At 37.4% G+C, this 13,477-nt stretch overlaps 1 protein-coding gene across 12 annotated transcripts in view; it reads left to right on the top strand.

Moving 5' to 3' along the window:
- The window catches only part of Ehbp1 (EH domain binding protein 1), a 275,350-nt gene that overhangs the window by 129,303 nt on the left and 132,570 nt on the right, over positions 1-13,477 (top strand). For 7 of the 12 annotated variants that reach the window (XM_029483505.1, XM_029483503.1, XM_029483504.1 and 4 more), the window contains 3 exons: positions 562-666; positions 1,265-1,387; positions 5,796-6,033. In XM_029483505.1, coding sequence (XP_029339365.1) covers positions 562-666; positions 1,265-1,387; positions 5,796-6,033 — 466 coding nt within the window. The remainder of the gene's footprint in view (positions 1-561; positions 667-1,264; positions 1,388-5,795; positions 6,034-13,477) is intronic. The other 5 variants (XM_029483508.1, XM_029483510.1, XM_029483509.1 and 2 more) reach the window with 2 other exon arrangements.

The following is a 13,477-nucleotide window of genomic DNA, read 5'->3' as shown; positions in this document are numbered from 1 at the left end:
CCATTGGACTTGCAAACTTTATATGCCCCAATATAGGGGAATGCCAGGGCCAAAAGAATGGGAATGGGTGGGTAGGGAAGTGGGGGGGGCGGTATGGGGGACTTTTGGGATAGCATTGGAAATGTAATTGAGGAAAATATGTAATAAAAAATATAAAAAAAAATAAAATAAAAGTGATTGAGTACATGGACAGAGGAAAAAAAAAAAAAAGAATCTTGCAAGACAAATAATGACTGACTCTCCAAAGGTGTTTATTGCTCTATTTCCAAGAGTTGCTGAAACCCAGTATAAACCTCTTATGCTATTTATTGTTATTGTTTTGTGTTTATTAACATAGTGATTATCTACTAATAACAGATGCCACTATAAAAAAAACCCAGTAAAATGACTACAGTAATGCCCAGTTATTTACCTTTGTTATAGTTCATCAAAGTAACATTTCTGAATGTATTTCTTTATTAATCACATGTCTCCTGTCTGTTTTTGATAACAGCATGCTTCTACAGCTCTTTAGTTAAGTGACCTGACCATACATTTGTCTTGACTGGCTTCTGTTTACAGAAATTGTAAACCAGTTGAATGCTCTGAGCAGCTTAGATGAAGATCAAGATGACTGCATAAAGCAAGCAAATGTGCCCTCAGCTAAATCAGCCAGTTCCTCTGAAGGTCTAAAGCTTTCCTCACTCTGCTTCTGATTGCCTGTCCTAACTGTGACTTGCTGCATTCTGACTTCTGTCTGCTTAGCTCTCAGTTTTGTCCTTGTGTCATTTCTTGAATGTTCTATTTGGTAATTTGTAGTGCACCATCTTGCAACAAGATAACAGACCTTATCATTAACAAGTTTGTTAGCAAATTGTTTGATGTGAGTTCTTCTGAATCCCACTGAGTTAGTCCCATGGTGTGTTACCTTTTTATTGCGTTTTACTGTTGTATATGCACCTTCAAGAGCATTTGTGTCTGGCTTGTTTAAAAGAGTTTCCTACAAGTCTTTTTAGCACCGAAAATCAAATTTAGTTGACATAGAAAGTTTACCATAGGTCATTATCAAATATAATCCCTATGACAACCATATTCCTTTTGGTTTATTTTCAAATGTTGGTGTACTACAAAATACTCGAATGGCATTCTGCCACTCATAAAATACTGTTTTATTATTTGCAGGTATTATTAATGTGAATTTTAATATTTTGATATATTTCATGAATTACCAGAACTCATGGTTCATTGTAATTGTGATGAACTTTACACGTGCACTTATTTTCAGAACTTATAAACACACTTACCTTTTTGGATGAAGCACAAAAGGACTTGGCCACTGTGAATACCAATCCATTTGATGAACCTGATGTAACAGAATTAAATCCATTTGGAGATCCTGACTCAGAAGGTAACATGTTCATTTACACACTTACTTTGCACGGAAGTAACTCCTCATGACACCGTTAATACCCCCAGGTCAGAGCATCGCTAAACCCTTAGCAAGAAACGCTTCTTTTATAGCAAGTGATAATGAACACTGGCACCCACAAAACGTTCTTGTACAGTCGACTTTTCTCGAGCTGTAAATGTAGACATTTTTATCTCAAGGTTGGTGGTTGTTTATAATATTATTGCACTTAATACTACTTGCATTTGATTGTTTATTAGTCCTCTTCATCCATTTGATCGAAAAGATAGTATAGGTCTTGAGATAACAGTATTTTACCTAGTGGTTATACTAGAGCCTCATTGATAGGCAGACTGTCTGATGGAAGCCACACTGAGGGCCATACAGATACTGATGAAATCAAGGTGGTTTCTCTCTTCATTTATCCATTTCACTCTGATGTCCAGCACCCAGCTACTTCTAACTTCCAGCTACTTCCAACTGCGTGTCTCTAGCTGAGAACCACAATCAGTAGTGAAAGTGAGTTGTCTGCGTGTGAGAGCATGGAACAGAGAAGGAAGAAACACTGCCATCATACATGCACATGTGTGCAGACACACAAGTACACGCACACACATGATCCCATTTTGTAAGAAATAAATCCAAAAGTTATCCCTGTAAATCACTTTTCTTACCAAGTCATTTTAAACTCTTAGTGCTTGAAGAAGTGAGACTGCTGTTTAATTAAACTGCTTGCTCAGAGTGAACGCAAGAGCGGTTAACTACCATTTACATCCTTTGACTGCTCTCATAAAATCTTCAAGAGCTTGAAATGATTGCGCAGCTGATGAGGATGGGAATAGTCTGAGTTTCGGGAATCGCTCCTTCGGCGGTGTTGTTTCATGGTCCTTTCTCTTCATTTCTCTTGTACTTTACCAAGTCAGTCAGTGTAGCTTACTGAGGTTTCATTTTGTAAGCTATAGATTGTGAGCATATTTAAGATTTGAATAGAGTTACAGTAAATTTATAGTAAGTCTCAGAGGCAGCCACTTTATGCAGATTAGCTTGCTTGGGCTCAGTCCAGTGATCTGAAATTGAGGTGAATGGGCACCGCTCTTTTTGACCACACATGTTGCTTTTAATTATGTATTGCATATCTTTAAGTCTGTATATTTGAAAATACTATGAAAATATTTTAAGATACAAGCATTTGGGCTTTTCATTTCAAAATTAAATGTGTAACTTTGCTAAATATACATGAAACTGCTTTGTCGAAAGGGTAGTCAAATAATGTATTCTGTGATGTGACGAAAGATTGCTAATTTCTGTTTGGAAATAATAAGCCAGTCTTATTCAGACTCTTTTAGCTATGTGTATAAAGTTAATAAAATAAGTAGCAGCTGTTATTCTCTTTACTGTGTGCCACTAGAAATTTTGGAATAAGCAATTTCCCAGGAATAACTTTTTTACTGATTCAAAAGTTGTATCCTCAATAAACGAAGATGTTTGAGGAAGAAAAATATATTGTAGTTGTTTAGATTTTTTTTTAGCAGTTTTAATTCTCATTCATTCACCTCTTTTTCAAAGGAAATAGACAATGCCTCAGTGACCCAATTAGAAGGCACTGTGTTTGCTACTGTGTATGTGAAATACACACTTCTTTGCTGGCTGTTCAGTACACTGTAGTTTGCCCACTTTATGAAAAAAGAACATTTCATTCTTTGAGAATTTCATATGATATATTTTGAACACATATTTCCCCTCCTCCACCTCCTCCCAGATCGTCTTGATCCCCCTACTGCCCGGCCTCACGCTCTTTCTCTTAGAAACACACACATGTGACACATGGAGCTTGCGCTGCCACTCCTGCTGGTTGGCTTTAGGGCTTATGACTAATAAATTTGCTTAGATCAGTTTCTATAATTATAATCTTGAAAGTAGAAGTAAAAATTTATTTCTGTTGACCAGCTTTCCGTTGCTTAGGCATGTGTGCTCTGAAATGTAGTAATAAACAGTTGAGGGGAAATTTGGCATGCTTTCTTCGCCTATAGAGGATAGAAAATGCTTTCTTTGCATTATAATAGAAAATTTTAGTAGTGTTTCAATATTATGATGTTACAAAAGACATATCATTATTGAAACTTTTCTCTATAATTCATTTCAGAATTTATTATGATTTTGTGAGTTCCTTTATAATTACAATTATTTCCTGATGGTATACAAAAAAATCTTAGTTCAGGGTTTTGGTTTTTTGGGTTTTTTTGTTTGTTTGTTTTTGGTTTGTTTTAGTAATGTTTTGTTTGGTGCAAAGACAAAATAAAATTTCTAGACTAATTTTTGAAATATAAATTGTTTGACTATAAATTATAAAATTTTCAAGCTGAGCATGGAACTTCATAGATTGTGGCTACAGTACCGACTATTTAGGAGGTAGAAACAAGAGGTCACTTCCGCCCAGGACACTGAGACCAGCGTGGCCAGTATAAAACCTTCCCAGTTCAAAAAAATAAATGATGCCACAGTGGTGGCTCAAGAGTCAGGCCCTGCTCTTGCTGCGAAGCCTTGGGCTTAGCTTCCAGTGCCATGCAGCAGCCTGTGATTACTCGGATGTACAATTCCAGGGATTCTCATGGTCTTTTCTGACTCCAAGGGCATCAGACATATAGGTATGCAGGGGAAATAATCAAATACATAAATAAAAATGATCTTTTAAAGGAGGAGGGACTGGGGGCAATGGCTTAGCAGATAAAGATCCTAGCACCTGCATAAAAAACTAGATGTGGGGATATAGGTCTGTAATCTCAGGATTGAGAGTCAGAAAGTCATGTTATATGACTTGACATTTTTTTAAAAAATCAATAATTAGATTAAGTTGCTTGAGATGTTACTTATAAAACAATCATAATCTCCTTTGCTGTGGTTATAATAGTGGAATAATTATGGGGCAGAGGTCAGCCACAATACTTTCCTCTGTTGCTTGCCATCTTCTTTAATTTTTGTTTAATTTGTTTTGAAACAGATTATGCAACCTGGAGGTTACGGTTTAGGCTATAGTGACAGTCCCTGAGATCTGCCTATCTCCATTCCCTCGCCCACACACCCCAGCAGTTATATATTGAGACTGCCATGTGGATGATGGGGATCCAGACTCAGCATGAAGATTCTGGGGATGCAGACTCAGGCCCTCTGAGCCTTCAAGTTGCTTTTCAGAACTTCAACAATGAATTTCTGTTTTCTACTAAAATAATTATTAGAATTTTCTGCATAATTTAAATTATTTTTAATAAACTATAATTTTTGTCCTGCTCCACTTTAGAAAACCCCTATTTTTATCACCAAAACAGTGTTCAAATTTGTTTTCAAATTAAAATTTGACTGTTTTGAAGGTGAATTTAGTGTAGCACATTAGTGAGCCTCCATCATGATTTAATTTTCTCTCTCGTGCTTTCTCTTCAGAACTGAGAACTGAACCCAGGACTTTATGCTGGCTAGGCAAGCTCTCTACCACTCAGCTAAATCCCCAACCCCACCCACATGATTTTAATACAGCAATTCAACTTGAATTTCCTTACGCTGTTCTTGTTAATTAGGTTCAAGTTTATTGTCTCTAAAAGTTGAGGTTCGAAGTGGATATAATATAATTCAATGGTAGAATGAACAAGGTCCTGGCTTCAGTCCCTTCCTGCCCTCCCCATTAGTGATGTGTAAGTATATGCTGTATACAGTCCAGAATAAGTGCTTTGATACCTAGATGATGCATACTAGTACAACTACCAAGTGTCATTTAAAAATATCCATTTTTATGTTCTTTTAAAAAATCAGTGATTCTGCACTCCCAAGTAGCTTAAAACTTGTAAAGTTTATATGCTATTGTGCTACATGAGAAACTTCAGAGAAGAGACACATGAGGAAGGCTGGAGAGATACCTTCCTCTTTTTCTCTTCATTTTGTTTAAATTCACTAAATTATATTATTTATAAATTAATGAATGAATGTTCTAAGGTGAGAGCACATACAGTTCTTACAAAGGACCCTCGTTCGTTTCATAGCACCCATATCAGGAGGCTTCACAGTCACTTGGAACTGCAGCTTTAGAGGATCTAACTCAAGTGCAGAAACCCGCATGCACATACAAAACATACATAATTTAAGATAAAGTCAATCTTTTAGAGGCTTCCAGGAGATGAGCATCCTAGAGAGGTGGCATTCAAGAGTTCTCTAACGAAGGAGGCAAAAATCCTACAATTTACATTTTGTTGAGCATAATAAGGGTTTCTTAGCTCTTCAAAAACATATTCTTGTTTCATTATTGCTTTTGTACTCTCAACCACAGAGTTCATTAATTCAAGACTGCCTACTTTTAAAAACATTAAAAATAGAGGATATCATATGCTGTTAGTTTAACCTGTCTTTTGTTGTTGTTTTATAGAACCAATCACTGAAACAACTTCACCTAAAAAACCAGAAGACTCTCTTTATAATAACAGCTGTAATCCCTTTAAAGGTGTACAGACTCCACAGTATTCGAACCCATTTGATGAACCAGAAACTTTTGTAATGATAAAGGATTCTCCACCCCAGTCTACACGAAGAAAAAACCTGAGACCTGTAGACATGAGCAAGTACCTCTATGCTGATAGTTCAAAGAGTGAAGAGGAACTGGATGAGTGAGTACATCTGCTTACTAAGCCGCCATCACAGCGTAGCCCATGTATTAACTTAAGGAAACACTTCTGAAATATACCTGGATGGCTAGAAATGTTTATATGCATTGTATAAGTTAGCTCTAACTCACTCTGCTGTTAGAACTGCTTTTGAGAATACTTTTTTAGTAAGGTCCTGTTTCTTTGTTTTATCTTTTTTTTTTTTTTTTGAGAATTTCATACATGAATATGCTGTATTATATGATTTCTACCTTTCCCTCACTCCCTCCTCAAATTCATGTCCTTTTCTTTCATAATTACCTACAACAACAACAACAATCTACCAGGTCTGATTTGTGCTGCCTGTATCTACAGGAATTTATGGCTGGTCACTTAGGCTTGGACAACTTCTTGGGGCTTGTGTCAGAAGGAAACTACCTTATCCTCTTTCCCTCCTCTTGTTGCAATTGACTGCCTGTAGCTCTTCAGCTTGGGGTGGAGCCTTGTGAACATTCCATTCCCTCCACCCTTGCTATAAGTCTCCTAGCATCCTCTTGTGCAGGCCAACGGTGTTGTTGAGAGTTAGGGGGACCAACTCTCCTGTTGTTTGCAGAAGACAACAGCTTATAGCAGTCCTCCTGGTCATCACAATTTACTTTTAATGTTTATTTTCTTCATGAAGGTATATGTCTGCCTACCCTGACACACCAAGTATGGGAAAAATAGAATCTAGTTGGAATTAAAATTGTGTTTTCTCATCAAAACTCTATTATAAATGGTATTTAGATGTTTTTGGTTGAAAATTGTAGGCATTTACTTCAATTCTGTTGCGGGAATTATAGAATTATATATTATACTGGTTTGATCAGAAGACTTGTTCAGATACTTAACAGCACAATCCCAACATTTCCAAAAAGAACCCATCACATGTTCAGTGTGAATACAGTGTGATCAGAGCTGCCATCTTGCTCAAGTCTGCAGTGGAGATAAAGGGGAGATGTTCATTCATGTCACGATCTGGAGTTGCCCCGTGCTGATGGCTTGTGGCCTTGAGTGCACTTAAAGAGCAACAACTAAACTTTACTTTTAGTCCTAATATAGTAACACAGACTGGATTTAGCATCCAGCCTTAAGCAATTAAAAATAGAATAAAATATTTGAAACAATGCTTTTGAAACATTGAAAACAAACTACAAGGGATAATAATCCACAAGAGAACAAAAAGGTGGTTTCCACAGTTGTTCTTCAAGTTCATATTTAGAAAATTTTCCAGCCTTTTAGGGGTAGAAAAATTCACACAGTCCCCAAAAACCTCCCTCAATTGGGGACACATAATTTGGATTTGCAGAATTGACAACAACATTAGTAAACCAAGGTGATTGTTGTAGTCATAAAAAGATAAAGAGCTACAAGAATATGTTCTGTCAGGATGTGGGGGAAGGGGATGCCTCAGCGGCCCATGCCAAAGTATCCCTTCCCCTTGAGGGACCAGACACACTGATATAGTATAAAATAGAGTTTATTTAGGGCATGGGGAGGGGAGTTAAGTGAGTAGTAGAGGCAGAGAAAGGCAGAGAGGAGAGAGTAGAGATGTAGAGGCCAGCCATGACCACATAGAGGGGGGGAGGGAATGGGGCAAGATGGGGCACAAGGGGCCAAGAGGCAAGAGAGAGGCAAGAGTTTAAGAGAGAGAGAGAGAGAGAGAGAGAGAGAGGAGGAGCCAAGCAGCCCCTTTTATAGTGGGTCAAGCCTACCTGGATGTTTCCAGGTAACTGTGGGGATGAGCATACCTGGCTGCTGCCAGGCACTGTGGGGGTAGAGAGAATACTATAAAATCTGCAAACTGAGCATCAGAGACTAGATTGGTTCTTCTTGCCTTTTTACCTGAGTATTATTAGAATATACATGTGAATAGATTTTCCATGAAAAAGAAGCACACTAAACAGCTGTGGGGAAATTTTCAGTATGGAATGTAGTATATGTTTTCCACTAAGCAAAGAGAAAGATTTTTCAAAACATAAGACATGAGGTAGAATGCTTAGACATGTATTGCCTCATTGGTGGCCAAGTTAGCTGACACCAAAAGCTCCCTAGGCCTTCCTCAAAAGCTTAAGACAGAATCTGAAGAATCAGTCTAATTTTAAGTAAGTTAAAAATAACCTGTATTCTACTCAAGCCTAAAAATAGCTAAGGCAATAGAAAATGTGTAGCACCCAAACTATAAATTTAATTCTTTTTGACAAACAAATTTATCAGGCTAATAAAAAAACAGGAAAGTCTGACTGTATTAAGAAGAAAGTCAAGTCATTAGCAGTGGGTATAGATGGGATAAGCAATGGAACTAATTAACAATATAGTAAAGTATTATAAATATATTTCAGAAGTTTGAGAAGGAACACATGAACATGAGTGATGGGGGGTATACACGTTGAACTTCCAGAAATGAGAGATGCAAAGTGTCTAATGTGTGCTTTGGGGTGAGAGATTCAGTATATCTAAAGTGGGGGTGGTGAGAGATACAATGTGTCTAAAATATGTGTAGGGGAGTAAGAGATACAGTGTGTCTAAAGTAGAGGCAAGAGATACAATTTGTCCAAAGTCTGTGCAGGGGAGTAAGAGATGCAATGTGTCTAAAGAGGGGATGAAAGATACAACGTATATTAAGTGGGTGGAAATAATGCCATATTAAATGTTACTGCAGAAAGAAAAAGACTGGCAAACCTAAAAATATAACCTTTGAAATGATTCTGATTACAATGTAGGGGAGAGAAATCGAGTAAGGAGTAAGACCCAGCTAGCTTCTATATAACTTGCAGTAGCCTAGCATGTAACTGGGATTCTAGATAGCAAAATGAGAGGGTGGATGGAATACAAGGAAACACAGATGTATGTACATCTGTTTGTATACATATGCATGTGCAAACACATGTACACATGTGTGTACACACACACACACACACACACACACACACACACACACANCACACACACACACACACACACACACACACACACACACACATATATATATATATATATATATATATATATACATGGTACACACACACACACTCCTCCCTACAAGTCCTAGAAGCTGAATGAGCCCCGGGTACAAGAAATATGAAGAAAGGCTTCAGAAAAATAGTTCAAACCAGAAGACAGTGAGGTAACTTTATTTTTAAATACTGAAAAAATAAATAAACTAAAAACCAGGGGCCTGTCACCACAAATTTCTCTTCCCACCTAGGGCAAAAGGATTTTTAGGCATCATATTTGCTTTGAAAGATAAGGTTCTTGAAGAAAGATCTTCAGCAAGAAGAAAGTCATCAATGAAAAATCTGAATGACTGTAAAGGAAGGAAAGGCATAGAAGATGGACCACATGTTAATATATACACATATAAACTCCATACCTTATTTTATAATCTCTTCAAAAGGAAATTGTTTGGATCTGAAGTAATTTATTTTTAGTTTTATAACATGTTACTCCTAACATGTATGGCAGCACAAAGTAGAGGCTGGATGGAAAAATGTGGGTGTTTTCATTGTAAACTTCCTAGACACTGTGACTTGGAAATAAATATCATTTTTTTACAGATAGCATAACTATTTGTGTAATGAATCACAAGGAGTCTCCACAAAGGTCATAATTTTGAAAACTAAATTAACCTAGTTACAGGATAAAGATAAATATACAAATTCATTTACACTTATTTATAATGACAATAACCAGAAATAAACATTTTAAATATCATTTAAAGGGGATAAGAATGTAACTCAATAACAACATGTGTACAAGGGCATGTGTTGGAACTCCAGCACCGAAAAGAAAATAATTGTAAAAGTATTAAAAATAGAACAAACAAAAAATAATGAATTAGGACAAAGATGATTAATGTCTGTCCCCTAAAAACAAAGTACTGAGAAGGTCATGACTGGAGCCCAGGTCAGGCTCTTGTGCACATGATCTATGGATGCATTTCCCTGTTAAGAGTTCTAGAGATGGGAAGAAAGAGAGGGAGGAAAATGGAAGGAGAGAACGGAGACAGAGGCAAGAGAAACTAATTGATTAGGAAAATTGACCTACATGATTATGGGGTCCAAGAAACCACACCATCTGTGCGTTTATTGTGGGTAGATCCCATTTGCTGGGCCTTGCTGCTGGTCTTCTCTGGAAACACTGTCACAGACATACTCCAGTCCCTTCTCTGCCAGTTGTCTCCACCTTCATTTATCTTGCCAAGGTGACACTGAAAATTATTTGCCACAATTACTGCCTTAGTCAAAATCTTAGTGTACTTCTTTGTAATAATTAATGAAGTTATAGCATATACCTAAAAATAGAAGGGACTCGAAATAGGAATTTCGACAAAACCAAATTGAGGACAAACTGTTTGATTTTTAACTCACTAGCCAAAGCAGTGTAATGTTGCCATAAAGATGAACTATGGAGATGGAAAGGAGTCTGTAAATAGATCTACAGGTTACTAAAGATGATTTTTGGAAAACTTAACAGTGACTGTCAATTAGAAAATAATCTTTTTTGGCTGGAACGATGGCTCAGTGTGTTTAAGAGCACTCTTTGCTCTTCTGAAGGTCCGGAGTTCAATTTCCAGCACCCACGTGGTATCTCATAACTTGTTGCAGCTGTCATCATCATAAGCATAAACATAAAAGGAAGGACTAAAATATTAAAAGTTTCATTGGAAAGCTGGAAGAGAATCTAGTCACTCTGGGCTAGGCAAAGATTCCTTTTAAAGAAAATGGAAAAGTAATAATTTGAATTTTATCAAAATTAAATCTGAGAAGAAAAAAAGAAAGAGCTTTCAAAAATAAAAAGGCAAGCCATACTATAACATTTTCAGCAAACTGAATAAGAAAAAGTGTGGAATTTGAGCATTGACTCTAAAGAAGGTAGTTAGTAGGAACTGGAAAGAAATTCAACTTCACTAGTCTTCAAGGATATGCAAATTAAAGCCACAATGTAATACTAATGCACACCCACGTGAGTAGCTACAACCTCGAAGACTGATTATGTACATACATGAACAACACACAGGTTTATACACACGTGCACACACGCGTGCACACACACGCACGCACACACACACACGCAAACACACACGCACGCTCACACGCACGCACACACACACGCACACACACACGCGCACACACACACACACGCACACACATGCACACGCACGCATGGTTGAGGAGGAGAGTCTTACCTGTGCTTTATGATCCTATGGCTACATTTTGAGAAAAGCTGTGTCTTCCTTAAGTACTTAGAGTTACAACATAAAAATCATCTTATTTCAAACCTAGGTCAAAGATTGGCTCAAGTTATTCTACTTGTTTTCTTTGAACAGCTAATGTGTGATCAAAATGAAGTTTCTCATGGGTGGTGTAGGTGCTGAGTAATAGCCACACACCTAGAGTACTTGAGTTTAATGCAAACTTTAAGTGCAAGTATTCAGTCATTCCCGATGCATGAATATTACACAACACATGCATACACACCCTCCTGTCTCCTGTTAACAAATGAAGGAGACAGCAGTGTTTGCTTAAACATTTTAACTGCCTTTGTAAAAACTAAAGTCAGAACATTAGGTGTTGCCTTTTGACCATGTCAGCCTTTTAAAGGTGTTCGAAATTGCTCACTCACCTGGTGTTAGCAATAGGAATTCATAAAAAGCCTTTTAAAAACAAAACAAAACAAAAACCAATGTTAACTGAAGTTCTAAGCGTTACACTTTAACTAGTGTACAACTCCCAGAAGAACTTAGGTGGTATTTAATTAATTCTTGTTGCTTCTCATCTTTTCTTTCCAAAAGTTTGTAGGTATAATACCAGTGGCACAGAACTTCCATTTTTTATATCTTTACCTCAGTAATAAACTTATGACCTTTTACCAATAAACGCTTGTGTGACTAGTCTTCCTTCACGAAGTTCTTCCTGTATCCTGTGACCTAAACTTGTATTCGTACCAACAGTGCCTAGTCTTTGATATGTAAAGCAGTCTTCAGTGCCCCAGCATATCTGTCAGCACCTGGAGAAGGTGTGTGCCTTCCCTGAGCATTAGCTTGTGTGTCCTTACACAAAGGGCCTGCCCAGGGTTCGCAGGTGTCTGTGTGCTCGGTAGCTATTCCAGTTATGTGGCATGATGGAGGCTAATAAGGCTTAGAGCATTTCTCAAGTACCTTTTGAAGATCCATATGCAGCGTTTCTGGTATGGTGTCTGTTGTTTTTGTTTTTCAGGGATGCCCCTCCTTCAGTTTATTCAGCTACACATCCATTTTAATTAATTTAAATGGTTGTCCAGTGGAACATTTTCTAGAGAACAAGATTACAAATTTCACTGTATCGTTGTTTTGTATTTTCAGTATATTTTAGTCAGTCCTTCTTGGAGCTAACCAACATTGGTCATCTTTCTATAATTCCAAGGAATAAATAATAATAACAAATAATTTCATTTAAATTCATATTTGTATTTTTCTACTTATTTACTGTTTTTGTGGACAGATAGTTGATGATATAACAAGTACATTAGCAAGTGCATAGCACAAAGGTAAAAATTCTTTTTTGTTCAGTGATTCAGAGAGTACCAAAATAGACAAACTCTTCTGCATCCCTACACTCAACGATGCATTTAATAATTTAATAAAATGTATCGATAGAACACACACGATCTTTGGAACATAAGAAAAGATCAAGTTGATTAACTATGGACACAGGAGAATAATTTTACACCAAAGATATAAAAAGTAGTTTCAGCAAACTTATAGAAAGAAATTCTCAAAATCTAGGAAAAGAGCTGCCTCGGCAAATAGAACACAAATAATCAGCACAGAAAAGAAACGCTCCACATCCTCTTATAGCCAAAATAAGACATAATTAAAAAAAAAAAAAAAACCTGAGAGTGGATTGAAAGAAGAAGGAAAGGGGTGGGGGGGGGGCACGCAAAGGCAGACCCATGGGATAACAGCTGATTTTCTCCTTTTGTCAGTTTTTAAAACTTGTGCATTGCAGTAATTAAAATCATTTGAACAACAACAATAAATGGTGCTCTGGCAATACTGCCTTTTACCAGCTGAGGTACAGGATCTTAGCACATCCCACCAGCATGTCCCTTCAGCGTGTGCCTTATCTCCCTTCGCTGACCACCAAACTGGCAGGTGGGGATGAAGGCCTGCCTTCCCTGTCAGCAGATCTGATGCTTTGATATGAGAGGGGCATCACAGCCATTTAAACCTGGCCCAACGCCTTTGTGTTCTACAGAGTTGTGATTTGTGACAGTGGCCCCGCCCCCATAGGCTTATATTTGAATGCTTGGTCCCCAGTCAGTGGAACTGTGTGAGAAGGATTAGCAGTTGTAGCTTTGTTGGAGGACGTGCATTACTGGTGGTGGTATTTGAGGTTTCAAAAGTTGTGTGTGGAGAAAAGCACCAGGGCAGCTGGGGCGCAGGGTC

The sequence above is a fragment of the Mus caroli genome, chromosome 11 (genome assembly GCF_900094665.2).
Source record: "Mus caroli chromosome 11, CAROLI_EIJ_v1.1, whole genome shotgun sequence".
In the NCBI taxonomy this organism is placed as follows: Eukaryota; Metazoa; Chordata; class Mammalia; order Rodentia; family Muridae; genus Mus; species Mus caroli.
The sequence above is the reverse complement of the archived record's forward strand: the minus strand, read 5'-3'. Positions and strand labels throughout refer to the sequence as shown.